General features: G+C 35.6%; 1 protein-coding gene and 1 pseudogene across 4 annotated transcripts in view; one reads left to right on the top strand and one right to left on the bottom strand.

Moving 5' to 3' along the window:
* BRWD3 (bromodomain and WD repeat domain containing 3) overlaps positions 1 to 27,666 on the bottom strand; it is a 136,124-nt gene that overhangs the window by 25,172 nt on the left and 83,286 nt on the right. For 3 of the 4 annotated variants that reach the window (XR_004180854.1, XM_031660963.1, XM_031660964.1), the window contains exons 17-28: positions 27,323 to 27,548; positions 24,234 to 24,401; positions 23,071 to 23,127; positions 22,252 to 22,438; positions 20,834 to 20,927; positions 15,509 to 15,658; positions 13,482 to 13,558; positions 10,765 to 10,933; positions 9,547 to 9,660; positions 5,678 to 5,785; positions 2,461 to 2,585; positions 1,638 to 1,720 (exon numbers count right to left, since the gene is read on the bottom strand). Coding sequence is in view for 3 of the 4 variants with exons in the window: in XM_031660963.1 (XP_031516823.1) it covers positions 1,638 to 1,720; positions 2,461 to 2,585; positions 5,678 to 5,785; positions 9,547 to 9,660; positions 10,765 to 10,933; positions 13,482 to 13,558; positions 15,509 to 15,658; positions 20,834 to 20,927; positions 22,252 to 22,438; positions 23,071 to 23,127; positions 24,234 to 24,401; positions 27,323 to 27,548 (1,558 nt within the window). In the remaining variant the exon portion in view is untranslated. The remainder of the gene's footprint in view (positions 1 to 1,637; positions 1,721 to 2,460; positions 2,586 to 5,677; positions 5,786 to 9,546; positions 9,661 to 10,764; positions 10,934 to 13,481; positions 13,559 to 15,508; positions 15,659 to 20,833; positions 20,928 to 22,251; positions 22,439 to 23,070; positions 23,128 to 24,233; positions 24,402 to 27,322; positions 27,549 to 27,666) is intronic. The other variant, XM_003917932.3, reaches the window with a different exon arrangement.
* On the top strand, positions 15,762 to 16,810 carry LOC103880786 (annotated as a pseudogene).

Raw genomic sequence — 27,666 nt, 5'->3', positions numbered from 1 at the left:
AACCTTCACCTAGATTTCAGAGGATGTATGGAAATGCCTGGATATCCAGGTAAAAGTCTGCTGCCAGGGCAGAGCCCTCATGGAGAATCTCTGCTAGGGCAGTGCAGAAGGCAAATGTGGGGTTGGAGCCCCCATACAGAGCCCCCACTGGGGCACTGCCTAGTGGAGTTGTGAGAAGAGGGTCACCGTCCTCCAGACCCCAGAATGGCAGATTCACCGACAGCACGCACAGTGTGCCTGGAAAAGCTGCAGACACTCAACGCCAGCCTGTGAAAGCAGCTGGGAAAGGGGATATACCCTGCAAAGTCACAGGGATGGAGCTGCCCAAGAGCATGGGAACCCACCTCTTGCATCAGCGTGACCTGGATGTGAGACATGGAGTCAGAGGAGATCATTTGGGAGCTTTAAGATTTGACTGTCCCGCTGGATTTCAGATTTGCATGGAGCCTTCAGTCCCTTTGTTTTGGCCAATTTCTCCCATTTGGAATGGGTGTATTTATCCAATGCCTGTACCCCCATTATATCTAGCAAGTAACAAACTTGTTCATAGGCAGAAGTGACTTGCCTTGTCTCAGATGATACTTTGTACGTGGACTTTTGAGTTAATGCTGGAATGAGTTAAGACTTTGGGGGACTGTTGATTGGTTTTGAAATGAGGACATGAGATTTGGGAGGGTCCAGGGACTGAATGACATGGCTAGGCTCTGTGTCCCCACCATAATCTCATCTTGAAATCTAATCCCCTCGCATCCGGGGAGGGACTTGGTGGGAGCTGATTGGATTATAGGGGCAATTTCCCTCATGCTGTTCTCGTGATGGTAAGTGAGTTTTCACAAGATCTGATGGTTTGAAAGTGTGGCACTTCCCCTTCTAACTCTCTGTCTCCTGCAGCCATATGAAGAAAGTCTTGCTTCCCTTTTGCCTTCTGCCATGATTGTAAATTTCCTAAGGCCTCCCGAGTCATGTGGAACTGTGAAATAAACAATTTTTTCTTTATAAATTACCCAGTCTCAGGTAGTATCTTTATAGCAGTGTGAAAATGAACTAATACGTATGGCTACAATTAGATTTTTAAAATTCAGGCCAAAGTAATTAAGTGTGCAAAAAAGTCAATAGTTTAAAAATCCTTATGTTCTGTATTGTATTGTTACACAATAGAGCTATAAGCAAATTTCTTTAACTTTTAAAATGTTTTCCTTTACATTATTGTTATACTGTTTTTTATAATCAAAAAAGAAAAGGAAGGAAGGTAAAGGAGCAAAAGAGGGTGGGAAGGTGACAGGGAGGGAAACAAAGATGGAAGAAGGAAAAAAGGAAACAAATCACAATCAGTAATCATCTGTTTTAGAACCTAAGTGTAAAGTGCTCTATTTTAGGGCAACTGACATTTGCGAATTTTCTTTATATTCCTATTTGTATACTAATAGAGTAGATATTTGCAGAAGGTTTAGAGATTATATGCCACATACAATGTGCATGAGAAATAACTAAAAGGAAATTTTAACTTAAGTTTTCTAGTTTCTCTGATAGCTTTTTTCAGCTAAATGATAAGCTAGTTTCTTTCTGTTCAATCACAGTTAAAAAGTTACTTACTGTACATAAGTTTAATAGTTATTAAAAAACAATTCTATACTTACCAATCTGCCAGTTCCTTTCTTTGGCTTCATTATAAAACTGATGTAGCACAAGGAAGTCAATGACATCTGGCATGTCATGATACCTATACAGAAAATAAAGCACATATGAATCACTATAGAGATATAACAATATATGTTGCTAAATGTCCAAGGATATATGTTTATTGTAGACCCATTAAGAAAATTGTGCAAACCTCACAGTCCCTAGAAATGCCTTTACTTAAACACCATCTTATCTGATCTGTTTGAGAGTGCCCTGCCTACTGTCATATTACTTTAAAAATATAAAGATGCCAATACAGGTTTATAAACATTAATATGAGGTATTTTATATTAAGGAGTATGAATTAATGTTCTTTAATCTCCTTACATTTTAAACTCAGCTTCACATAAAGAGTCTCTGACTTATTATTCCTGTTATTATTAACAGAAATAAAAGCAACTACCATGTTTCAAACATTCGATTAGGGAATTATAAAGGTTTATCTTTGATGCCTCACAACAATCTTTAGGAAGAGATTACCATTTCCATTTTACAAATGAAGACACAAATTCAGAGAGGTTAAGTAACTTGCTTATGAACCTATCTATCTAACTATCCATAACATAAATACATACACACACACACACACACACACACACACAAATATAAATAAAATGGAGAAACAAACTAGGAATTAAACTCTGGTCTTTATAATTCTAAACCCTGTAGTACAGAATGCTATAGTGTTTTCTCTCCCATTGAGCCCTGTACTCTGTAGAATATACAATAGGTATTAAAATACACACACTCAAACACAGAGACCCAGAGATAACTACTCACTTGATGGAAAAAGATTCTCCAGTCATTTTGCCTGAAATTGGGTCCAGAAATGCAAGCTTCAAGCAGCACAGTGTGGGTGGGCCAACCTCATATTTGATTCCTACAATCTTAACAAACTCTTGCTCCTATTCATGAGAATACCAATAAATTATTACTTTCAATATAAATAATTACTTAACATTTGCATAGTATTTCATTATTACTTGAATAATTTATTAATATCTGAAGATTCTCTAAATGCCAGGCACTACACTAAGTGTTAAAGGTAATAAGACATGGCTCTTAACTCTTAATAGCAGGTTGTAGTTTAGTGCAAGGCTCTAAACCAAGAATGAGCAGCCACATCACCTGGGGAAATGCTTCAAATTTAATGTTCTAAAATCCTATACCTATAGAATCGAATTCTATGTTTGGGGTACAGCTTGGTAATATATCTATTTTGGAAAAACTCCCTAGTGCAGTATGATGCTCTGGTTAAAAATCACTCCCCTAGCAAAAACACAGTATGTAAGCATACAGGTATATATGTACGTGTACATGTTTGGGGTGAAGACTTATACTTTTTAATATCTACAACATTATCTTTTTTGTTGTTTTTGTTTTACTTTAGATTCATGGGGTACACGTGCAGGTTTGTTACATGGATATATTGCATAATGGTGGGGTTTGAGTTTCTAGTGTACCCATCCTCCAAAGAGTAACCATTGTACCAAATAGCTAATTTTTTAAACCCTATCCCTCTCCTAATCTCCCTTCCTTTGGAGTCCCCAGTGTCTATCATTTCCATCTACATGTCCAATTGTCCAACTGTTTAGTACCCATTTGTAAGTGAGGGCATGTAGTATTTGATTTTTTGTTTTTTAGCTGTTTTACTTACAATAATGGCCTTCAGCTTCATCTATGTTGCTGTAAAGGCCATGATCTCATTTTTTTATAGCTACATAGTATTCCATGATGTATATGTACATTTTTTTTTTATCCAGTCTACCACTGACGGGCATCTAGATTGATTCCATGTCTTTGCTATTGTGAATAGTGCTATGATGAACATGCGTGTGCATGTGTCTTCACGGTAGAACAATTTATATTCCTTTGGATATACATCCAGTAATGGAATTTGGGTAGTTCTACTTTAAGTTTTCTGAGAAATCTCCAGACTGCTTTCCACAGTGGCTGAACTAATTCACATTCCCACCAGTAGTGGATAAGTATTCTCCCCTCTCCACAACCTCACAAGCATCTGTTTGTTTGTTTTGACTTTTTAATAATACCCATTCTGACTGGTGTGAGATGATATCTTGTGGTTTTGATTTGCGTTTCCCTAATGATAAGTGATGTTTTAGCATTTTTTCACATGTTTGTTGGCCACTTATACATTTTCTTTTAAGAAGTGTCTGTTCATGTCCTTTATCCATTTTTTAATGAGATTGCTTGTTTTTATGCTTGTTAAGTTCCTTATAGATTCTGGATATGATCTTACAATAATCATACACATTCACTAATTATTAGTCACATTAAACTGATGGCAAAACTGATCTTTGTAGGTATAGGGTCCTGCCTAAAGTTATATACTAGCATATAGCAGAGCTACAATTGAAATCCAGGTCTTATTCCAAAGGCTAAGCTCATTTACCACATATAAGCTGCTCCTACAATTTCCTAGAACAACAAGGTTAGGATAAAAAGAAAGAACTTGGCTGGATGCGGCAGCTCATTCCTGTAATCCCAGCACTTTTGGAGGCCAAGGAGGGTGGATCACCTGAGGTCAGGAGTTTGAGACCGGCCTGGCCAACATGGTGAAACCCCATCTTTACTAAAAAGGCAAAAATTAGACAGGCGTGGTGGTGGGCGCCTGTAATCCCAGCTACTCGAGAGGCTGAGGCAGGAGAATTGCTTGCACCTGGGAGGCAGAGGTTGCAGTGAGTGGAGATCGCTCTACTGCACTCCAGCCTAGGTGACAGAGCAAGACTCTGTTTTTTTTTAAAAAAAAAAAAAAAAAGAAATCACATGTTTTATTCAGCCCTGTGAATCTAAAGAAGAACTCATCTTTTACTTGATGCAGAATAGATGGAAGCTGTCCCTATCTTCCAGAAGATGATTATGTAAAGCTCACGTGATAAGCTACTTTACCACCTGATGACATTAATAAAAAGTTTTACAAACATCTAAATCAAATCTTTATTTTAATAAATATACATATTCTCAGCTGGGCACGGTGGCTCATGCCTGTATCCCAGCACTTTGGGAAGCTGAGGCGGGTGGATCACGCTGAGGTCAGGAGTTCAAGACTAGCCTGGTCAACATGGCGAAATCCCGTCTCCAATAAAAATACAAAAATTAGCCAGGCGTGGTGGCATGTGCCTGTAATCCCAACTACTCAGGAGGCTGAGGCAGAAGAATCACTTGAACCCCGGAGGCGGAGGTTGCAGTGAGGCGAGATAGGGCCACTGCACTCCAACCTGGGCAACAGAGTGAGACTCTGTCTCAAAAGAAATAAAAAATAAATAACTAAATATACATATTCTCTCTTACATCCTTCCTGTCAAGAATTATCACACAACCCTTCATTTACCTGGAAAACTATCATAAAATGGCCCTTTAGTCTCTTGTTCAGAAAACCAAACTGAAACACAAATAAACCTAGGTAGAAATGGTGGTGAATGTCTGTCTGTATGTGCACGTGTGCACATACAGACACACATATATATGTACAAATGAATGAAATATTTATTGACAAAATCATTCTCCATAAAGTATGGAGCCACATGGGTATTATATATGTAGCTACATGGGTAATATATTAAAACAGCTATTTTACAAAACACCGTAAGTTTCGGGGCTTATTGTGATTTATCACATTTAATATATACCAAAGCTGTCAGAACCTTGAGAGTGTTTATAGTCTACACGCTCAGTTTATGAAGCATCCAGAACATACAAAGTTGCTGATTAGAGAAAATATCCACACAAGGGAACTCCTGCTTTGCTCTAATTATGGACTAGTATAGACTAGACAATAGAAAATAGCATACAAATTTTAAGAAACATATAAAATGTGATCCATAATATTCAGTTCTACAAGAATATAGTACACCATCTTATCTTGGATACACAATCAACAGTGAAATATTCATAAAACTGAGGAAAAAAACCATGGGTAAGCAATTTAATTCCAAAGCTACTTCAATTGCATAGCTTATGAATTTGGCAAACTTACCCTGAGATCCATTTTGTTCCATGGCTGTTTTTGTAAATTAACACTGTATATTTTTGATTTCCTTACAGCCCGAACATAAGCTTCATGTCCTTGCCTAAAATAGATAAGCTAAAACAGAAAACATAAGGTATTAAACAGCAGCATCCTATATAACACTGTATGTCCAATATACATTCCTACAAACATCCTCTTCTGTTTGCAGAAAGAAATAATTATAATACTGAAAGACTTCATACAATAAAGGTTTCAAATTATGTTAATTCAGTACTCACGCCTATGTAGCCCTGTGCTCATTACCACATCATATAAACACAGTAAACACAGTCCTTTCCCTTCAATCAGCTTCATAAGTGTGCTGAAGAAGCAGAATCATGGAAAATGTACACAAAACTGGTCATATTTTAAAGTATATGTGCCCCTCCATATCCACAGCTTCTGCATCATCAAATCCAATCAACTGCAGGTTGAAAATATTTGATATTTTCTATAGATATAGATATATAAAACAACACAATTACGCCGGGCATGGAGGCTCACGCCTTTAATCCCAGAACTTTGGGAGGTTGAGGCAGGTGGATCACCTGAGGTCAGGAGTTCGAGATCAGCCCGACCAACGTTGCAAAACCCCGTCTCTAATAAAAATACAAAATTTAGCTGGGCATGGTGACACATGCCTGTAACCCCAGCTGCTCGGGAGGCTGAGGCAGGAGAATCACTTGAACTCGGGAAGTGGAAGTTGCAGTGAGCCGAGATCACAACATTGCACTCCAACCTGGGCAACAAGAGCAAAACTCCCTCACAATAAATAAATAAATAAATAAATAAATATATAAATGATGATACAAATAAAACCAGTATCGTATAACAACAATTAATACAGCATTTACATTGTATTAGGTATCATAATATAGAGATAATTTAAAGTATATAGGAGGATTACATAGGTTATATGCAAATACTAGGCCTTTTATATAATGTCCTTGTAGATTCTGTTATTTGCAAGGGGTGCTAGAGCCAATTCTGTGTGGATACCAAAGGACAGCTATACTATACTTCAAATTATAACTGACACTCTATCAAAATTTTAATATTCAGTCTACACATTTCATATAAACAGTATAAATCACAGGTTAGTAAATGGAGTAATTTCAAGGCAAATTAAAAGTTGCCTGTTACAGGAGTTCATGTCAGAACTGGCATATTATGAAAGGAAAATGAATTCAATTACTTAATTCTTCAGCTCTTTAAGCCACCATTTACTATCGTTTTCTGTATTTATTACAAAAAGTTTCTTTTCCTCAAGTTTAAAAGCAGTGATAGAGGCTAGGCACAGTGGCTCACACCTGTAATCCCAGCACTTTGGGAGGCCGAGGCGGGCAGATCACCTGAGGTCAGGGGTTCGAGACCAGCCTGGCCAACATGGTGAAACCCCGTCTCTACTAAAAATACAAAACTTCGCTGGTCATGGTGGTGCACGCCTGTAATCCCAGCTACTCTGGAGGCTGAGGCAGGAGGATTGCTTTGAACCCAGGAGGCAGAGGTTGCAGTGAGCCAAGATAGCTCCACTGCACTCTAGCCTGGGCAACAGAGCAAGAGTCGGTCAAAAAAAAAAAAAAAAAAGTAGTGATAGAGATAAGTAAATAGAAGAAAGTAACAAAAAAATACCATATTATGAGATTTCTAAAATACATTAACATACTCTACCAATCAATACTAAGTTAGAATTTCTAATAGCTAAAAATTTGAGCAGAAAATAAAAAAGGTTTAAAATTAGTAAATAGGCCGGGTGCGGTGGCTCAAGCCTGTAATCCCAGCACTTTGGGAGGCCGAGACGGGCGGATCACGAGGTCAGGCGATCGAGACCATCCTGGCTAACACGATGAAACCCCGTCTCTACTAAAAAGATACAAAAAACTAGCCGGGCGTGGTGGCGGGCGCCTGTAGTCCCAGCTACTCCGGAGGCTGAGGCAGGAGAATGGCGTGAACCCGGGAGGCGGAGCTTGCAGTGAGCCAAGATCGGGCCACTGCAATCCAGCCTGGGCGACAGAGCGAGACTCCGTCTCAAAATAAATAAATAAATAAATAAATAAATAAAATTAGTAAATAAAATAATTGTAAGGGTTAAAAACCAATAATACACATGACATTAAGATATCCTTTATTATATATTCATTCCTGAACTCAACAAATACTGATCATTGAACATCTATGTATAGGCACTAGATGCTGTGATAAGGTATAAACACATTTCCTCTAGGATATGGAAGCACATGTGGATATATAACTATAACGCAAGGTAGAATATATTATATATCAGAAGAGAAAGATAATTTAGGTAGAAAAGCTTATGAGGACAGAGGAACTGGTCAATGAAAAACAAGGACAACATCCTGGAAAAGTTAGTATTTGAATTAGACCTTGAAAATGATAATTTTAAGAAGCAATGATCTGTGGGTAGGGATATCTAGGCAAGACAATAAAGGCTTAATAGTAAGATGAAGTAAAAAGTAATGTTGCCACTAAGAAATGAATTATATAAAAAGTGTATGTTTGCCTTTATAATTTCTTTAAAAACATTCTCTACATATTCATTGTCTGATTTACATACATCTTCCTCATTACCTGAAGAACTGTCTTCACCTCATATACATTAGTCTTGAAGCATATAAGGATATAGTAAGTTTAACAACATAGAGGAAAAGGAATTCAACCAAAGAATGGAGAAAAATGGTCCTTAGACAGGAGTCTCATCAGATCCTAGAGTGTATAGATCCTTGTTTTGTTCTATAAAGTTTTCTAAGGTAATTAAACATGACTCCTCTTCTGCCTCCAGAAAATAAAAACAGGCAATAACTATAAGAAATAGTGATTTGAGATATGCCAATAACATTTTACAAGTTCTCTGTTTTTAAGTATAGCATTCGTCAGAAAATATTTATTAACATAATTATGCAAACAAGCATTACTCAGAAATCCAATACCTATAGGAAAACATCAAAAGAAACATTTAAAAATATCTAAAGATAATCAGCAGGTAATAATTTATTTGTAAGGCTATTTGATAGCTACTCTGATATAAGATCTCTATAAGAGGCAATTACAAAAAAGTTTTGTAAAATTTTTATTGTTCCCAAAATGTTTAGAGTCAATTTGCAAGGTTTTGCTCCTTCTGCTGCTGCAGTGACAGTATTACATTTCTACTATCACTCTTAAATTTAAAACTGTGTAAAAACATTGAATCAATAAAAAAAAATTAGTATATCAGACAATATCCAAGCCAAAAAGAGTTCTAATGTTCCAATATTATTTTATTATTTTATAAAATAATACTAAATTTCAAAATAAAATGAAATTTTTTTACCAGGTAGAATTTTGATTAATTTTTGGCCAATAATAAATATGGCTATACTTGTCAATCACAGACTCAGAAAGAAAGACCTGTTTGCAAAATTACATTCTCCTACTCATTTAAAGGAGTAAATACCTTCTTGTGTACTTTCTTTCAGGTTGAACTTTTCTTTTAAAAAAAATATTGGAACATGAATGAGGACTCAAAATACCACTCAATTCTACTAAGTGGCAATTCAGATTAAAATAAAGCCAATTATTTTCATGACTTCATAAGCTGATTAATTTATCTCCATATTCAATGAGCATCTAATAGACTGAAGCTACTGTGCCAGGCCCTACGAAGGATACCAAGATTAATACTGTTCAATCACCTTCCACAAGAAATATATAATTAAGCAGAGCAGATAAGATACTGTATATATTATTATAATGGAATTAGGAATATAAATATATTCAGACTGATTAAAGTTAGTGCTCTTGAGGCTACACAGAAAAAGGTTATAACAGGTAACAATTACCTCATCTCCCATTTGTGGAACAAATGGGGAACGTCGGGGTATAGTATCCAAGATCCACTGAGGGGCAAACCATTCTTCATTAGGCTCACCTGCCATAGAAACCAGTCCTCCTTTCTAAAACATAAAAACATGAACAGTATATGTATAAAACACAGTTCTCCAATACATAAAACACATAAACAATAGTATGAAAAATAGTAGGCAGAGAAGATTAAAAATTTCAGGATACAATGAAACCTAACGTATATAAATTTGAATGATTTTGCTTTATTACATACAACTTTTCTGCCAATAAAAAAATCCCGTTACTAAATTTTAACTGACAGGTAATAACCTGACACTATATACTACCTGAAAACCATAACTTTTACATATGTCTCTTGACTACCACATGAATTCAAATGTAAGAATAAGTTTTTGCCCATAAAATAGTGATAATCTAGAAAATAATTATGTCTACTAAAGCAAAAGACTACAGAATGTGTCTATAATCAATTTTGAAGTTAAAATTATAATAACTACATAAACCAAGTCTTTAAATCATTTAAATCAATTTATAGTAGGGAAAAGAAACTGTCACTGGGATGAAATAAAAACATAAAGGTAAGCCAGGCACAGTGGTACACAACAGTAGTCCCAGCTAACCAGGAGGCTGAGGTGGGAGGATTGCTTGAGCCTAGCAGTTCGAGTCTGCAGTGTGTTATGATTATGCCTGTGAATAGCCACTGCACTCCACTCTGGGCAACATAACGAGATCCCATCTCTCTAATAAAAACACCAAAAAACAGTGGAATGGAGGAAGAGTCCTATACAATTTATCATACTCTTCCATGTTAAAAGTTAAAAATGTTAAAAATTAGGACTCAAAATACCACATGACAAGAATAATAATGTTGTCAGATAAGAAATGTTGTCAGATAAAGGTGACAAGAATAATAATTTTGTGAGACAGTAGTTTATTTTAGGACATTGCCACATTTTAACAAATGATTGTGAATATGTTTGAATAACAAATTGTAATGAAACATTCTAGCCTCTACCTTTGGTAACAGAAAAATTTCAAAAATTCTTTACATTTTGAAGTGAAACTACTTTTACTTACTTTCTCAGATGAAATGTTATTTTTAGAGAAAAGTCAATGTTACTATTAAATATTTAAGTATCAAAGGCAAAAAAACAAAAAATAACAAAAACAAAATAACTCATAAAGTTACAAACCTTCTTTCTAGTCTGCTTAGGTTTCTTTTGCCTTTCTTCTAGGGACTTCAAATTTTCCTCATCAGAGCTGCTGCATATTTTCCGTGTTGTCTGTCTGGTTTGTCTTTTTGGGGGTTGTAAATTTATTCCAGCATCTGCTGTCCAATCAGAATATTCACTTGATGAATCACTGTAAATAAATCAAAATTATGGATACCTAAGTACAGAAAAGGAGTAGTTTTACTTAATAATTGAAAGATCATTCTGTAATCAAACAGCATTATAAATGACATGGCTGGATTTTGTTCTAACTTAAGAGAAAAAATATCAGCCAGGCGCGGTGGCTCACACCTGTAATCCCAGCACTTTGGGAGGCCGAGGTGGGTGGATCACGAGATCAGGAGTTCGAGAGCAGCCTGGCCAACATGGCAAAACCCTGTCTCTACTAAAAATACAAAAATTAGCCGGGTGTGGTGGCATACGCCTGTAGTCCCAGCTACTTGGGAGGCTGAGAGGGGAGAATCACTGGAATCCAAGAGGCGGAGATTGCAGTGAGCCAAGACCGCACCATTGCACTCCAGCCTGGGTGACCGTGAGACTCCATCTCAAAAAAAAAAAAAAAAGAAAATCAATATAGAATTTCAATCATTATCTTAGTAATTTTAATGAAATCCTTCTTGGATTTCATTAAATCCAAGAAGGAATTAAAATCCCGTCCAAAATCACAAAAGCTTCTTCAAAATAAAAAAGCATCTTATTCTTGGAAATGTTGAAATGGGATTATTTTAAAACTGAAATAAATACATATACAGTCATGTGTCACTTAACAAAGGTGATACTTTCAGAGAAATGCATCATGAGGTGATTTTGTCATTGTGTGAACATCATACAGAGTATACTTACACAAACCTAGACAGTATAGCCTACTACACAGCTATGCTATATAGTAGAGCCTATCGCTCCAAGGCTACAAATTTGTACAGCATGTGACTGTACTGAATACAGTTGGCAATTTTAACACAATGCTAAGTATATATCTACACAATACTAAGTGTATATCTACACATAGAAAAGGTACAGTAAAAATGTGGTGTAAAAGATTTTTAAAAATGTATACCTACATAGGGCACTTAACATGAATGGAGTTTATAGAACTGAAAGTTGCTGGTGGTGAGTCAGTGAGTGATGGTGAGTGAATGTGAAGACCTAGAAAATGACTGTACACTATTGAAGACTTTACAAACACTACACTTAGGTTACACTAAATTTATTTTTAAAAATTTTATTTCTTCAATAAGAAATTAATCTTAGCGTACTGTAACATTTTTACTTTATACTTTTTAGCTTTTTTTTAACTTTTTGACTGTTTTGTAATAACGCTTAGCTTAAAACACATTGTACAGCCGTATTTTTTTTTTTTTTTCTTGAGACAGAGTTTCGCTCTTGTCGCACAGGCTGGAGTGCAATGGCACAATCTCGGCTCACTGCAATCTCCACCTTGCGAGTTCAAGCAATTATCCTGCCTCAGCCTCCTGAGTAACTGGGATTACAGGCCTCCGCCACCTCGTCTGGATAATTTTTGTATTTTTAGTAGAGATGGGGTTTTACCATGTTGGCCAGGCTGGTCTCGAACACCTGACCTCAAGTGATCCTCCCGCCTCGGCCTCCAAAAGTGCTGGGATTACAGAAGTGAGCCACCACGCTCGGCAAATTTTTTCTTTATCTCCTTACTCTATAAGGTTTTTTTCTATTTTTAAGGTTTAATTTTTTTCAATTTTATTTTAAAACTTTATTTAAAAACTAAGACACAAACATTAGCCTAAGCCTACAGAGGGTCAGGATCATCAATATCACTGTCTTCCACCTCCACATCTTTTCCTGTTCCACTGGAAGGTATTCAAGGACAAAAACACATGGAGCTTTTATCTCCAATGATAATAATGCCTTCTTCTGGAATATCTCTTGGAAGACCTGACTGAGGATATTTTACAGTTAATAATTTATTACAAGTACGACAAGTACACTCTAAAATAACAACAAAAAGTATAGCATAAACTGAGCATATTGGTGTGCATCTGTACACCCTGCTACTCAGGAGGCTGAGCCTGAGGTGGGAGGACTGCTCGAGCCCAGGAGTTCCAGGTATGCCTAGGCAACATAGCAAGACACCATCTCTAAAAGAATCGAAAATGAAATGAAGAAAACATAATAATATATAAGTATAGCATAGTAAATAAACCAGTAACATAGTTGTTTATTAAGTACTATATACTGTACATAACTGTATATGCTAAACTTTTGTATGACTGACAGTTCAGCAAGTTAACTTACACCAGCATCCCCACAAACACGTGAATAATGCTTTGTGCTACAGTGTTACAATGGGTATGATGTCACTAGGTGACAGGAATTTTTCAGCTTCATTATGGGACCATCGTCATATGCACTCCGTCATTGACTGAAAGATCATTATGCAGAGGGTGAATATGATTGCCAAGATGTAGAATCTTGGATTTAAAAAGAATCTTATTTTGTAGATGAAGAAACTAAAAGGCCCACAGTGACGTCAGAAAGATATTGGGAGAGCCAAGATCACATCAGGTCTCTCGGCTTCCAGCCAGTACCTTTTCTACTATAAAACACTATTTTAATTCTGATTTTACCAATTTCCTATAAGAACATAATTTCATATTAAAACTGTTCAATAAATTCGACCAAACTGAAATCATTAAAACTACCTGGAAGAACTTTCACTTTGCCATTCAACAACAGGATCCTCTACTGAAGCATCACTTGTGCCAACAGTTTCGTCTTCCTACAACAAAGAGCCAGCAATTAAGATATATGGATATTACCAACTAATGTATTTCTAGTTAAAAAACCACTACCTATTTTACAGCATTTTTTGAATTCTGCCCTCAAAAAATACTCTCCTTAAAATGCACATAATTATTGTTCTAAGTATATCTGTAACTCACAACTAAGTCTACCAGGTATTTCTAAATTTCTGGCATCATTATCTTATTGATATAAAACATCTTTTTATGATTTCAAAGACTCAATAGATTTTTTAAGTCCAAATATAACCCTCTTAAATACATTAGAAACATTGTTTTAAAAATGCCTATATGTCTCTATCAAGTTAATATAATTACTCTCCACTAAAAATTTTAATTATATTTTTTATGTAAAATTTTAAATACAGTAGAGAGAACAGATAACCCGTGTACACAATCTCCAGTTTAGACAATAATTAACTTCCTATTTTATCTATACCCTCACCCACTGCCTTATACTCTTAGCATTAGTTTGATGCACATCAACCAAAAAAAAACCATTTTAACCATAAATATGTATTAAGATTAGGATTTGTTTTAGAAGTACAACCATAATGCTGTTATCACATTACATTTAAAAGGGAGCATCAGGCCAGGCACAGTGGCTCATCCCTGTAGTCCCAGCACTTTGGAAAGCCAAGGCAGGCAGATCACCTGAGGTCAGGAGTTCGAGACCAGTCTGACCAACATGGTGAAACCCTGTCTCTACTAAAAATACAAAAATTAGCAGGGCATGGTGGCATGCACCTGTAGTCCTAGATACTTCGGAGGACGAGACAGGAGGATTGCTTGAACCTGGGAGGTGGGGGCTGCAGTCAGCTGAGATTGAGCCACTGCACTCCAGCCTGGGCAACAGAACAAGACTCTGTCTTCTGCTTGTTTGTTTTTGTCTTTTTTTTTTAAAAGGGTGGGGGGAGCATCAGTTCCTGAACAGTGATCATTCTTTTAAGATCAAGATTTCATATGGGTGGGGGTGGGGCATGAATGGAGGACATCTTTGATAACAGTTTAAGAACTGTGAATGGGGCCAGGTGCAGTGGCTCATGCCTGTAATCCTAGCACTTTGGGAGGCCGAGGCGGGCAGATGACCTGAAGTCAGGAGTTCAAGATCAGCCTGGCCAACAGGGTGAAACCCTGGCTCTACTAAAAATACAAAAATTAGCCATGCATGGTGGCGCATGCCTGTAATCCCAGCTACTGGGGAGGCCGAGGCAGGAGAATCTCTTGAACTTGGGAGACAGAGGTTGCAGTGAGCCAACTACGTGTCACTGCACTCCGGCCTGGGGACAGAGCAAGACTCCATCTCAAAAAAAACGCCACAAAAAAGAACTGGGAATGGCACGAGAATGAGAGTACCATATATTGTCAATGCATGATTAAACCTTCATTATGCATTTAACAATGAAAGCTGTTAAGAGAACAAAAAGACTGGAGAACAGAAGAACAAGATGAAAAGAAGCTACACTCTTTATTCATTACCATGAAAAAGGTAGATCTGAGAAAAATCAACACTCAATGATCTCCATGAGAGGTGAAGTCAATAATAACAAAAAATGTGTAATTATGTTGATTAGATAGCCAAACAGTTCTGAAACTGTGGAACTTATTAAAGTTCTTTATATTTCGCTCCTTTCCATTTCTAGGCTGATTTCCTCTTAAACTCTTTTTTTCACTGTGTCAAAGGCAAACTCTTGCTGGCATATTTGATACCCTCACAAAGACAGCATCTGAGGTACAAATCCAAGAAGACACCTAAAGGAATTAAATATGCCCAAATATACCTACTAAATGTATTATTAATGAACAAATCTCTTACAAGAATATAATTAAAATTATTTTCTATTAAAGAAGTGACCCTTAAACCCAAATGGATGGTACGAACTGGGAAACAAAAAACTACATCAAATAAATAATAGTATATATCTAACCTCTGAGGAGCTGTCTGAGTCTTCCTGTACACCTGAATTTTGACAGGAAGGTTGTGAATTATGCTCTATGTTGGACCGTGTTTGGTAAGTATGTTGACGTTTGCGCTGTGTCCTTCGTAAAGAACGCCCACAGCTAGGCTCATAATCATTCTGCAAAAGAGAATAATAATAAATTTTAAAAAAGGAAAATCTCAGTAAACACACAGGGAACATATATAAAGGAAATTAGGTGGGGGGTAGGGGTGAGTAGGAGATGAGAATAAGTTCCCCCAAAGAAAGCCAACATATAACTATATTTATACATATTCAACCCACTTTCCACTAAATATTGATCACTCTCCTATTTTGTAAACCTTGTGATAAAATTAAAGATAGTGCTGAAAAGTCTGGGTTGCAAAGTCCCACAGACTTCTCTGTACACTGCAGAGTGATAGTTTAGGCAGCAACTCCTTGATCCTCAGTTTTGCCAGAGGCTGCAACCAGACCTGTGCCGGAACCACGTTTGGAAACCAGTATGACAATGATATCATTGTCTGGAGCAGGATTCATCAAACTGACTATGCAATGGAAGCTGTTAAACAAGGTTCAGCCACAGTTGGTCTGAAATAAAAAACCCATGCACTATTGATTGCATTGAAAAGGGCACCATCGGAGCTTGCAGCTCATCAGAAAATATTCTCCATGTTGACAACCATATTAATATCTCAACTGCAGGGCTTACTGATGATGGTAGACTGTTATGTAATTTTATGTGCCAGGAGTGTTTCGATTCCAGATTTGTATCCGATAGACAACTTCCTGTGTCTTCTCTTGTATCTCTAATTGGAAGCAAGACCCAAATATCAACACAACAATACGACTGGAGACCATATGGTGTTGGGCCACTTATTGCTGGGTATGTTGATATGGGCCTCGCATTTTCCAAACTTGGCCATCTGCTGACTATTTTGACTACAGAGCTATGTCCACTGGGACCCGTTCTCAGTCAGCTTGTACTTACTTGGAGAGACATATGTGCAAATTTATGGAATACAATTCAAATGAACTGGTTAAACATGGTCTGCATGCCTTAAGAGAGACAATTCCTGCAGAACAGGACATAACTACAAAAACGTTCCCATTGGAAATGCTGGTAAAAATTTGGAGTTTACAATGTATGATGATGATGATGATGATGATGATGATGATGATGATGTGTCTCCATTCCTGGAAGGTCTTGAAGAAAGGCCACAGAGAAAGGCACAGCCTGCTCAGCCTGCTGATGAACCAGCAGAAAAGGCTGAAGAACCAATGCAACATTGAGTGACAAGCCAGCTGGCACAGCCTGCTCAACCTGCTGATGAACCAGCAGAAAAGGCTGATGAACCAATGGAACATTAAGTGATAAGCCAGCCTATGTATGTATTATCAAATACGTAATAATGCTGGAAGACATACTGATGATACTAATCATCAGTAGAATGGTAGTGGAATGGTATGTTTTAAGTATCAGTCCAGATTTGAGTTTTTTCTAAGCAACCTCACTAAAACCATATAATGGTGTACATTTTTCTTTGAGATGTCTATATAATCATTTTCTAGAAAGTACAGGTATCTGTACTAATGTTTTTATATGAAAAAAGTAAGTGTCTTTGTGATTTTAAAGCCAACTGTAAAATAAAATTGTTTCACTTCTTGAAAAAAAAAAAAAAGAAATGTCTGGGTTGCAAGAATTTGCCCATTCATAATTTACATATGCCACATTATTCAGAATTATTATAGGATGAAGCAAGACATTTCAGTCACATTTGTGTATATATAATATGTATTTATTTAGTTATTCAAAAATCTAGAAAACTTTTTTAAAGTGCTAAGATATATAAGTGGATTTAATAATCTACACTTTTGTTCATTCTAGATTAACATTGAAGACTAAACTCTGATCTTTTATTTCTCTTGCCCAAATTTCTATCTAAGAGGCCTTCTGCGGGGGTGGCCTCTTAGATACTTTTTATTCTAGATATTCTAAAGATCTAGAATATCTAAGAGGCCTTCTGCGGGGGTGGGCATGGGAGGGGAGGTTCCACGCTTTACAAACCACGAAGTCGCATCAGAGGGGTTTTACTTAACCCTATATAATATGTTTTAACTTTCCAGTCTGACTCTGGCATAACATCATACAACAGAGAAAGAAAGAAATCAAAATATTTTAACCGCAAATATGTTTCTTTGTCATTTCTTGAAATAGCCCGGTAAAGCTGTCTTAAAATCAACATTCTGTAGAGAATCCCGTTCTCTTTCCAGGCCTTTTTCCTGATCCAGGAGAGAATCAACCAAGAGTCTGGCACTTTTATTTAAGTCTGAAAAGAAACATTTGCTATCTACTCTCTGTGGAAAAACTACCTAGAGGCTTCTTCTGCGTAATGAGAATCTCGGTCTCTAAAACTCCTTATCTTAACCCAGACATTTCCTTCCATTGATTCTAGGTCTTTAGACAATAACTTAACTCTTTCAACTAATTGCTAATTAGAAAATTTTAGAATCTACCTATGACCTGGAACCTCCTCTGCCACACCCCCCTGAGTTGTCCTGCCTTTCTGCACCAAACCAATGTACTGTCTTACATATACTGATAGATGTCTTGTCTCCCTAAATTGTACAAATCCAACCAGTAGCCTGACCATCTTAGGCATATGTTCTCAGGACTACTTCTTGAGACCAGTCACTGGTCACTCATATATGGCTCAGAACAAATCTTTTCAAATATTTTACAGAGTTTGATTCTTTCATCAACAGCATTCTTAAGATTCTTAAGAGTTAAAAAGTATCTTTAGAATAAATTTAGTCCAATCTCCAACCCCCCACCTCTGAAATACAAAACTAGGTCCAGGAGAGAGTTGTTTAAAATAAAAATGAAATAATAAATCTTAGATTACTTCTAACAACAGAAGGGAAAGGACTCAAAACAATCTACATACAAAAAGTAACAATTTAATTTTTGGAACTGAAATCTAAACTCTGTTCCTTTTTTCTTCTCTTGCTCAAATTCCTATCTCAAGCGTCTGGAGAATCATGCCTTACAAACCATAGAGTCCCATCAGAGTGGTTTTATTTAACTCTATATAACATGGCTTTACTTTTCCAACCTCACTTTGGCATAATATCACATGACAGATAAGGAGGGGAATCAGAGTATTTTAACCCCAAATGTTTCTTCGCCATATCTTGAAATAGCCCTGCAAAGCTGTTTCTTGTGGGGGAAAACCTACATTGTGCAGAGGATCCCCTTCAAGAGAGAATCAAGTAAGAGTCTGGCATCTTCTTAAGTCTGATAATAAACATTTACAACTATTTTCTCTGAAGTTTGCTACCTGGAGGCTTCATATGCATAATAAAGAATCTTGGTCTTCACAAACCGTCATTGTTTTTTTTTTTTTTTTTTGAGACAGTTTCACTCTAGTTGCCCAGGCTAGAGTGCAATGGCGCGATCTCAGCTCACTGCAACCTCCACCTCCCAGGTTCAAGCAATTCTCCTGCCTCAGCCTCCCGCCTCAGCCTGCGAGTAGCTGGGATTACAGGCATGCACCACCATGCCCAGCTATCTAAACCCTTATCTTAATCCAGACATTCCCTTCTATTCATTCCAGGTCTTTAGATAAAAACTCTTTCAACCAATTTCCAGTCAGAAAATCTTGGATTGGAAATTGACCTGGAAGCCCACTACCCACCTTCCAGTTGTCCTGCTTTTCTGCACCAAACCAATATACATTTTACATCTATTGATTGATGTCTTATGTCTCCCTAAAATGTATACAACCAAGTTGTAGCCCAACCATCTCGGGCACAGAGTCTCAGGATCTCTTAAGGGCTGTGCCACAGACCACTGGTCACTCATTTTGGGCTCGGAATAAATCTCTTCAAATATTTTAGAATTTGACTCTTCATCGAAGGCACACAGACGCACAGAAATTCATGCCATGCTTAATCCCTTATATCCCACTGAGGATTATTTCTACTATTTGTGGACAATATAGAAGAAAAGAAATTGAGTTACTATGGATAACTTACTTGTAGTTATAACAAGAATTAGCAGTATATTCATTTAGTAAAAAGGTCAAAATAGAGATTTAATTTTTAACAACTAAAATTTGAAGTGAAAACTATTTTATTCTAACCTTTACAAATACAAAACATTACTATTGACATTCCATTTAGCTAAGCTGCAATCCTAGAATGTAATTAGGAACCAACAAGTTTAAAAGTGTATGTAAATGTTTCACATTTTCAACATAAGCAAAAATATCTACAGACCTAAGTACCCTGTCCGTTAGTCTCAGTCAAGTCTGATGTTTGATAAAATCAGCTGAGTAGGAAAAAAGAATAAAAATCACTGTTCTGAGTCATTCAAAAATCTCTTAAAAAAAAAAAAACTAACAAAATAAAGTTAATTTCTTAACAATAAAAGTTAAGAGTTAAGAAAGCAAACATCAAAATGATCTAATATTTGAAGATACCCATTTCATATTTATCTAAATTTCTGTTTAGCAATTATGGAAAAAAAAATTCAAAATCAGGGTCCATTACCTAGATTTGTTTAACAACATCAAAATCATCCTAGACTCTTCAAATTACCACACTCTACAGAAACTATGGTTAAATTTGGGAACAAAATTATACATTTGGTGTACCTGAGAGCATTCTGCTTAGCAGTTTCTTTCTATAGTACATCACAATATACAGATCATGTTTTGCTCCTAAATGATTTGGTAAGCCAGGAATGGGTCTAGGGTAGGGATCAGCAAACTTTTTCTGCAAAGGACCAAAGTGTAAATATTTTTTGGCTTTGCAAGTCATACAATCTCTGTTACAACTATTCAATTCTGTCTTACAGCCTGAAAGCAACCATATACAAGATATAAATAAGTGAACATGGTTGTGTTCCCATAAAAATGAACAGAAATAGGTAGCAGAACTGATTTGGCCCATGGGCTATAGTTTGTCAATCTCTGGCCTAGGATATCTGGATCATTTGTTTTACATTCTAATTAGTGATCTGATAATATATTTAAGGTTCCACTTTGACCATATAAAAATGGTTATTTTAATACAAATATCTTATCCCTACAATGACCACATGTCCTCGATTTGGGGGGACACTCTGGACTTATAACTTTATTGTTATTAATAATAATCATATATCTCAATTTGTGGCTCAAAAAGTAGGTGCCTTATATGCAGATACCTACTAAAATAGTCTCTTAATACATAACTGCGGCCTCTCAAAAGCCTATTATCTACAAATATTTGCAAATAGTGTATCCCAAAGTATTGTAAAACTATACTTACCCTTTGAGTAGTATAAGATGGCTTTTTCTTCTTTTCAACTGTATAAAGACTGATTTCTATGTCACCTTTTGCAGTTCGACATTCTTCCTGTACCCTAATAACAAGTCAAAGGTCAAAGTAACAGAAAATCATCAAAAAGAAAACCAATCATCTAAGAATCAGATAACAAAAATACTTTTAAACATATAATTTGCCACCTGAACTATTTTTAGGTGTATAATCCAGTGGCATTAATTACATTCAGAAAGTTGTGCAACCATTATCAGCATTTCCAAAACTTTTTCATCACTTCAAAGATAAACTCTGTGACCATTAAGCAATAGCTCCCCATTTTCTCCTTCTTCCTAGCCCCTGAAAACCTTTAATTTATTGTATGTCTCTATGAATTTGCCTAGTCCAGATATTTCATATAAGTGGAATCATATAATATTTGTCCTTTTGTCTCTGGCTTCTTTTGCTTAGCATGTTTATCCATGTTGTAGCAGGTATCACAACATTCTTTTCTGTAGCTGAATGATACGCCATTTTGTACATATACCACAATTTGTTTATCTGTTCATCTGTTGGTGGACAACTGAGTTGTTTCCACCATTTGGTTATTGTGAATAATGTCACATTTAACACTGGTATACAAATGTCTTTGAGTCCCTGCTTTCCATTCTGCTTTCAATGTTTTGAGTAAATAATCATTTACTCCAAAGACACAAGTTAATTATGTCTTTCTTTTTTCTTATTACTGCTGCCTTCTTATAGCAGAAAGCAGAAGAAAAGGAGAAACCAAATTAATTTTGCTACTTGTTGGTTGATCTGGTAAAAGCTTGGTTAGGAAGATACTTGATTAAAATGAATTGTACATATTCTCTGTAAATGTCCTTTCTCTTTTCTAAATCTATTTCCAGTTGCTGTGGAGTATCTGAAAGTTGTTATTACAGCAAATTTCAGGGTTTACAAATACGAATAAGGATTGTAAGTTTGAAATTAATCCTAATGAAATTCTTTCATCCAATGAAGTCTACCTAAATGACATTTCTAAAGATACTCTAAGCACTAGCATCTAGCAAATAATTGTACTCCCAGGTTGCTCAAATGTTAGGGTCCATATATCACTCACATATTTAATTACGTAAGACCTCATGAGTTCTTAATACTACTTGTATTCTTTTCTTCAAATCTAGGCTATAAACTCAGAACAGAGATAATGTTTTGCATTTTCAATATTCCCCAAAGCATTCAGCACAAAGCTGAAGATAATCATTATTTGTTATGGAGTGAACTCACTGGAATAATATGGAAAAACTAATGCATGACTAAACTATATTTTAAAATACCTCATTTACTAGGCTAACATAGTACATTTCAATTCACTTTCTAAGAATAAAGCTTTAAATTTTCTTCTAAATGTTACCTTATTGACTCACCTACTAACCCCATTATTTAGTTCATTGACCACCACTCTTCTGCTCCATGCCATGAGATCTCTTTCAGTGGCCATCTGGCTCCGAGGAGCATTGTTATGCATTTGTCTAACACCTTCAATTTGACTACTATGTCTTCTAAGCCTGATGTTTGGGGAAGAAGATATGTCCATGTTTGGACTTCTCAGAGCTAAAACAAAAACAAGGAAAATTGTCACTTTCTGAGCAAAGGCACCACAGTTTTCCAGAACACAGCTCTAAATAAAAGAGTAGATTCAAAGATAGTACTGCTATAAGAATTGCTATCCCTTTGTTCTATATTTTCTGTACCCTCCTTTATGTTTTTCATATTGTTATAAATAAAGCAAGCACTTTTATTGAGAAATGTTTAAAATTTCTATAATTATTTTAATTTTTTTCAAAGTAGTTTCACATCTGACATCTACTAAATGCTCACAGAATATAAAAAAATGTATTCAACATGATTTGGAGATTCACAAATGCTTATTAGTGCTAGTTCAGGAAGCAGCTTTTTGATCTAAATTCTATCTTTATTCTCTCCATTACAGTGTTTCTAGATAAAGCATCAATAAAACTTTCAAAAATGTTAAGATTCAAAGTATAAATAATTATTTTTTTAAATCAAAATTTCATTTTCAAGATTGAGGAGCAAAGAAAGAAAACAAAGTAACAGAAGTTTTATTTTTTAATACTCCAGAAAGGTTCATGTTATTTTTCTTATATTTTCAAATAAAACACAAATGGAAACTGAAACATCCAACTGTTAAAGGTCAGAAAAATTTCAAAACAAATGAATATTACCAATAGAAGTCAGTGGGGTCTCTTGACTAATGTCATTTCTAATTTGTCCACAGAAACCTAGTATTGAAGGTACAACAGAATACTGATTTCATTAATGGATATTTAAATCAGGGCTCTGAGAAAGTTTCACGTCTCAGGAATAAAGGGCCTGGATAGATAGGATTATCAGCCCACTTGTTATCTTGTTCCAGGTTCAGAAAAGCTTATCTGAGTTAGGTGTTCAAGTAACCCAAATGAATATTTTTAATTTTATGAGATATTGAAGAAATCAGGAAATTAGTAAAATACTCTGTGAATCACCACAAATTTAAATCACCTTATTCATTTCTATGAAATCTAAAATGCAATGTTACACAGATAAATGACTCTAGTTACAAATATATGAAAAGAAATAAATCTGAAAAAAAAATCTCATAAGATGACTACATTTGAAGATAAAACTAATAGCTCTTGATAAAAGCTAAGATTTATATAAAACTCAGATGCCCTGGCACGTTTAATGTAAAAGATAGGATAGGATATCATTTTAATATCATTTAAGGATAGAATATTCATTTTCACGTTTAATGTAAAAGATAGGATAGGATATCATTTTAATATCATTTAAGGATAGAATATTCATTTTAAGATAATTAATTATACAATAACTTCCACTGGTATTAAGATCAAACTATTATAAGTCAATTCAGAAGCTGCATCTGTATTCCCTAAGACAGCTTCTTGTCTTCAGTGTATTTTTTTTTAATTCAAGAGAGGAGCATGGTATTCTGCTTTCCTCTCCACAAAAGAGGAATTGGCAGTAATTTCTAAACTTAAGGTAGTTTTAATTTCGAAAACTGTATACAAGTTTTGTTCCCCTACAAGAGGGCTAGACATACTGTAGCACTTCACTTCTTAAAACAAATGTAAAGATTACAGATAAATTACTGAGTAAAAAGAAGACAGTGTATTAAAATGCATCACCTGAATTTCTCAGGAGACCTTAAGTCATTTTACCCACAAATGATGAGATTATGAGACTTTGATATATCTGATATCAAAATTGCAAATTAATAAAAATGTTTTTATTTATAAAGGTAAAATATTTTCCATGTAATTATTTGGGAAAAGTAAAATAATTACAGTACATACACTACACCCTTTACAAGTATAAAAATACTTACCACCATTAACAGAGTATGCTCTATTAACTGGAAAATGTGGAACATCTCCTTCATTAATTAGCCTCAAGTCTTGTTCTCTCTGCAGCTCCCTGATTATTCCATCAAGAATGCTCTCATCTTGGTCATTGGTTTGCTGCCCAATTACCTGTTCTACTACCTCACCATCACCTTAATAAGACCAGATACAAAGCCCCAAAATTACTTACATTTTAGTACACCTTAAACATAGTAAAAACAACCTATAAATTTCTACACAAATGATTAAAAACAGGATTAAATGTAAAATAAAGTATATATCAAATGAAACATTTTATTAAAAACTTTAAATATTTTTGATGTACTAGCTTATGTGTCTGACTTAACCAATGCTCCCAAATTAGACATTACTATGAGGGCCTTCTCATCTTTAAAAATACAATCAAGTGCTGCATAACAACATTTCAGTCAAAGATAAACCACATATACAATGGTAGTCTCACGAGATCATAATGAAGCTGAAAAACTCTTGTTTAGTGACATCATAGCCTCAAAGTGCAATGCAGTACTCACATGTTTGTGGTGATGTTGGGACAAACAAACCTACTGCACTGCCAGTTATATAAAAGCATAGCACACACAATTATGCACAGTATATAATATTTGGTAGTAAACGACTATATTACTGTTTTATGTATGCACTATACCATACTTCGTATCATCTTGAAATGTACTACTTTTAATTACTAAAAAAAATTGCACTGTAAAACAGCCTCAAGAAGGTCCTCCAGGAGGTATTCCAGAAAAGGGTATTGTTATCATAAGAGATGACAGCTCCATATTGCCCCTGAAGACCTTCCAGGGGGACAAGCAAGATGTGGAGGTAGAAGACAGGGATGTTGATAATCTTGACTCTGTGTAGACCTAGGCTAATGTGTGTTTGTGTCTTAACTTTTAAAAAGTTTAAAAAGTAAAACAATAAAAATTTTAAAAAGAGAAAAACCTTATAGAATAAGGATATAAAAAATATTTTTATACGGTTGTACAAAGTATTTGTGTTTTAAGCTAAGTATTATTACAAAAGAGTCGAAAAGTTAAAAAAAACAAAACAAAAAACCTAAAAAGTGTTTCCAGTAAGCTAAGGTTAATTTGTTACTGAAGAAAGAAAAATATTGTTTATACACATTTAGCATAGCCTAAGTGTACAGTGTTGATAAAGTGTACACTATTGTATAGTAATGTTCTAGGTCTTCACATTCACTCACTCACTCACTGAATCACCCACAGCATTTGCAGTCTTGTAAGCTCCATTCCATGGTAAGTGCTTTACACAGGTATACCATTCTTTATCTTTTATACCATATTTTTACTGTACCTTTTCTGTCTAGATATGCTTAGATAAATATATACCATTGTATTTATAACTGTCTATGGTATTCAGTGCAGTTAAATGCTGTATAGGTTTGCTGCCTAACAGCAACTAGCTATGCCATAAGAGTTTTGAGTAAGGTTTAATTAAACAAGTTTAACCACAGATACCTAAAATGCTTTGCATCCTTCTTTGTGAAAATTTCCTTTTTGAAAGAAGTCAAAATGATGATCTTTGAACTATTATTGTCTTTTGATAACATTTTAGTGTTTTAATGAGTACAAAATTATTTTTTATATACACTGAAACTTAATGATTATTTCTGAATGAAAATGTTAAATCTTTTTCTTTCTTAAGTATATCATTGCCCTGGTTTTCATCTTGTCCTCTAGTCAGATTTGACAGAGTAACCAAGTGATCAGATCTTACAAGAAATATACAAGAAATAAAGTCTGATAAATTAGACTTTCTTATTCCTTTGTTTTCAAGTTTATCTCCCATTTAATTAATATTCACACCTTTTCTCCTTGGCAATAAATATATCATCACAGTAACTACAGGCACATGTGTAATACCATTTCCCTGCTCTACAACCTTTATGAGCAAGAACATAAAAAGATGTGCAGCATTTCATTCTATGAGGGTCAGTTCAAGCCTTAATTCCCTAGCAAAGATACAAAATTCTACTTGCAAATCAGTAACTTACTAGCTCATACCTGAAGACAACCTACAAGTACCAAAGTAAGATATGAAGGCATTTTATGTGGGGGTAGAGGGCAGAATAAATAATGGAAATATGCTAACCAGAAGAGAGTAAGTTTCTTTGATAGAAAATAGCTTATTCCAATGTTTTATTCTCCTATCTCCCCATCATATATCACATTCATCTCTGCTTTCCCAATATCTCCCAAGACCGAGTGTTATTTAAATAGTCACATCCGCTTACTCTACACCCAATAACTCTTTGCATTTCAAACATGAGAATAGGTAAATAGCTACCTCCAGCTGCGGGGTAGGGGTTGTTTCCTTTTTATTGAGACCGTCTGACTCTGTCGCCCAGTCTGGAGTGCAGTGGCACAATCTTGGCTCACCGCAACCTCTGCCTCCTGGGTTCAAGTGGTTCTTGTGCCTCAGCCACCCAAGTAGTTGGGATTACAGCCGGGCACCATCACCCCCAGCTAATTTTTGCATTTTTAGTAGAGACGGGGTTTCACCACGTTGGCCAGGCTGGTCTCGAATGCCTAACCTCAAGTAATCCACCCACCTCGGCCTCCAAAAGTGCTGGTATTATAGGCGTGAGCCACCACTCCTGGCCAGTCTGTGGTTTTTCAAAGTTTCACCTTCTTAGTTTAATTAACTATGAACTCTCAAACTAAAATATCAATACTATAAGCAGTGGAATTCCACCAGTTACAAAAGCTTTTACTACAACTCAATACTATAGAAAACAACAGGTTCATACATATATAAGGTTTTCTAAAGAAATAGGTCAATACATTATCTGCTTGAGCATATATGCTTATGTTTGTCCTAACCCACTTATCTGTGTCCAGGTGAGATAAACAATGAAAAAGTACTATGCTAAGGTTAAAAGTACTATACAACTGAAAATTAACAGTAACAGAAGATGAAACATATTATAACCTACTCCAGAGTTTAGCAGGAGGCATACATCATAGAGAATACAGCAGTAATGTATAATATTGTGCAAAATGTTTTAAATTTACTTTTAGAGGAAACATACCATTAGCCACATATCCCAGCTGTGGTATAAGCTGTTCATCTTTACAATTTTCCCGTCCTGGTACCAACCGTTGGAATTTTGTGGGATGAGGATTTCCATCAACATCCACCAAAAATGGAGGAGGCATGAGGTGAGGAGCTTGTTGGGTTTGTTCATCCAATACATAGTTATTGGCATCACGAATAAGAGGACGATAATCCGTGTGGAAGAACATCTGATCTGGAATCTTTATGACAGATTTTTAGTGGGTTAACATACACAGGGAATTTATAAGTAAATACTTGTTTTCATTCTTAGAGCACACTCATTTTTTAAATCAGATAATTTTTTGCATACTCTTATAG

The sequence above is a fragment of the Papio anubis genome, chromosome X, assembly GCF_008728515.1.
Source record: "Papio anubis isolate 15944 chromosome X, Panubis1.0, whole genome shotgun sequence".
NCBI lineage: Eukaryota > Metazoa > Chordata > Mammalia > Primates > Cercopithecidae > Papio > Papio anubis.
The sequence above is the reverse complement of the archived record's forward strand: the minus strand, read 5'-3'. Positions and strand labels throughout refer to the sequence as shown.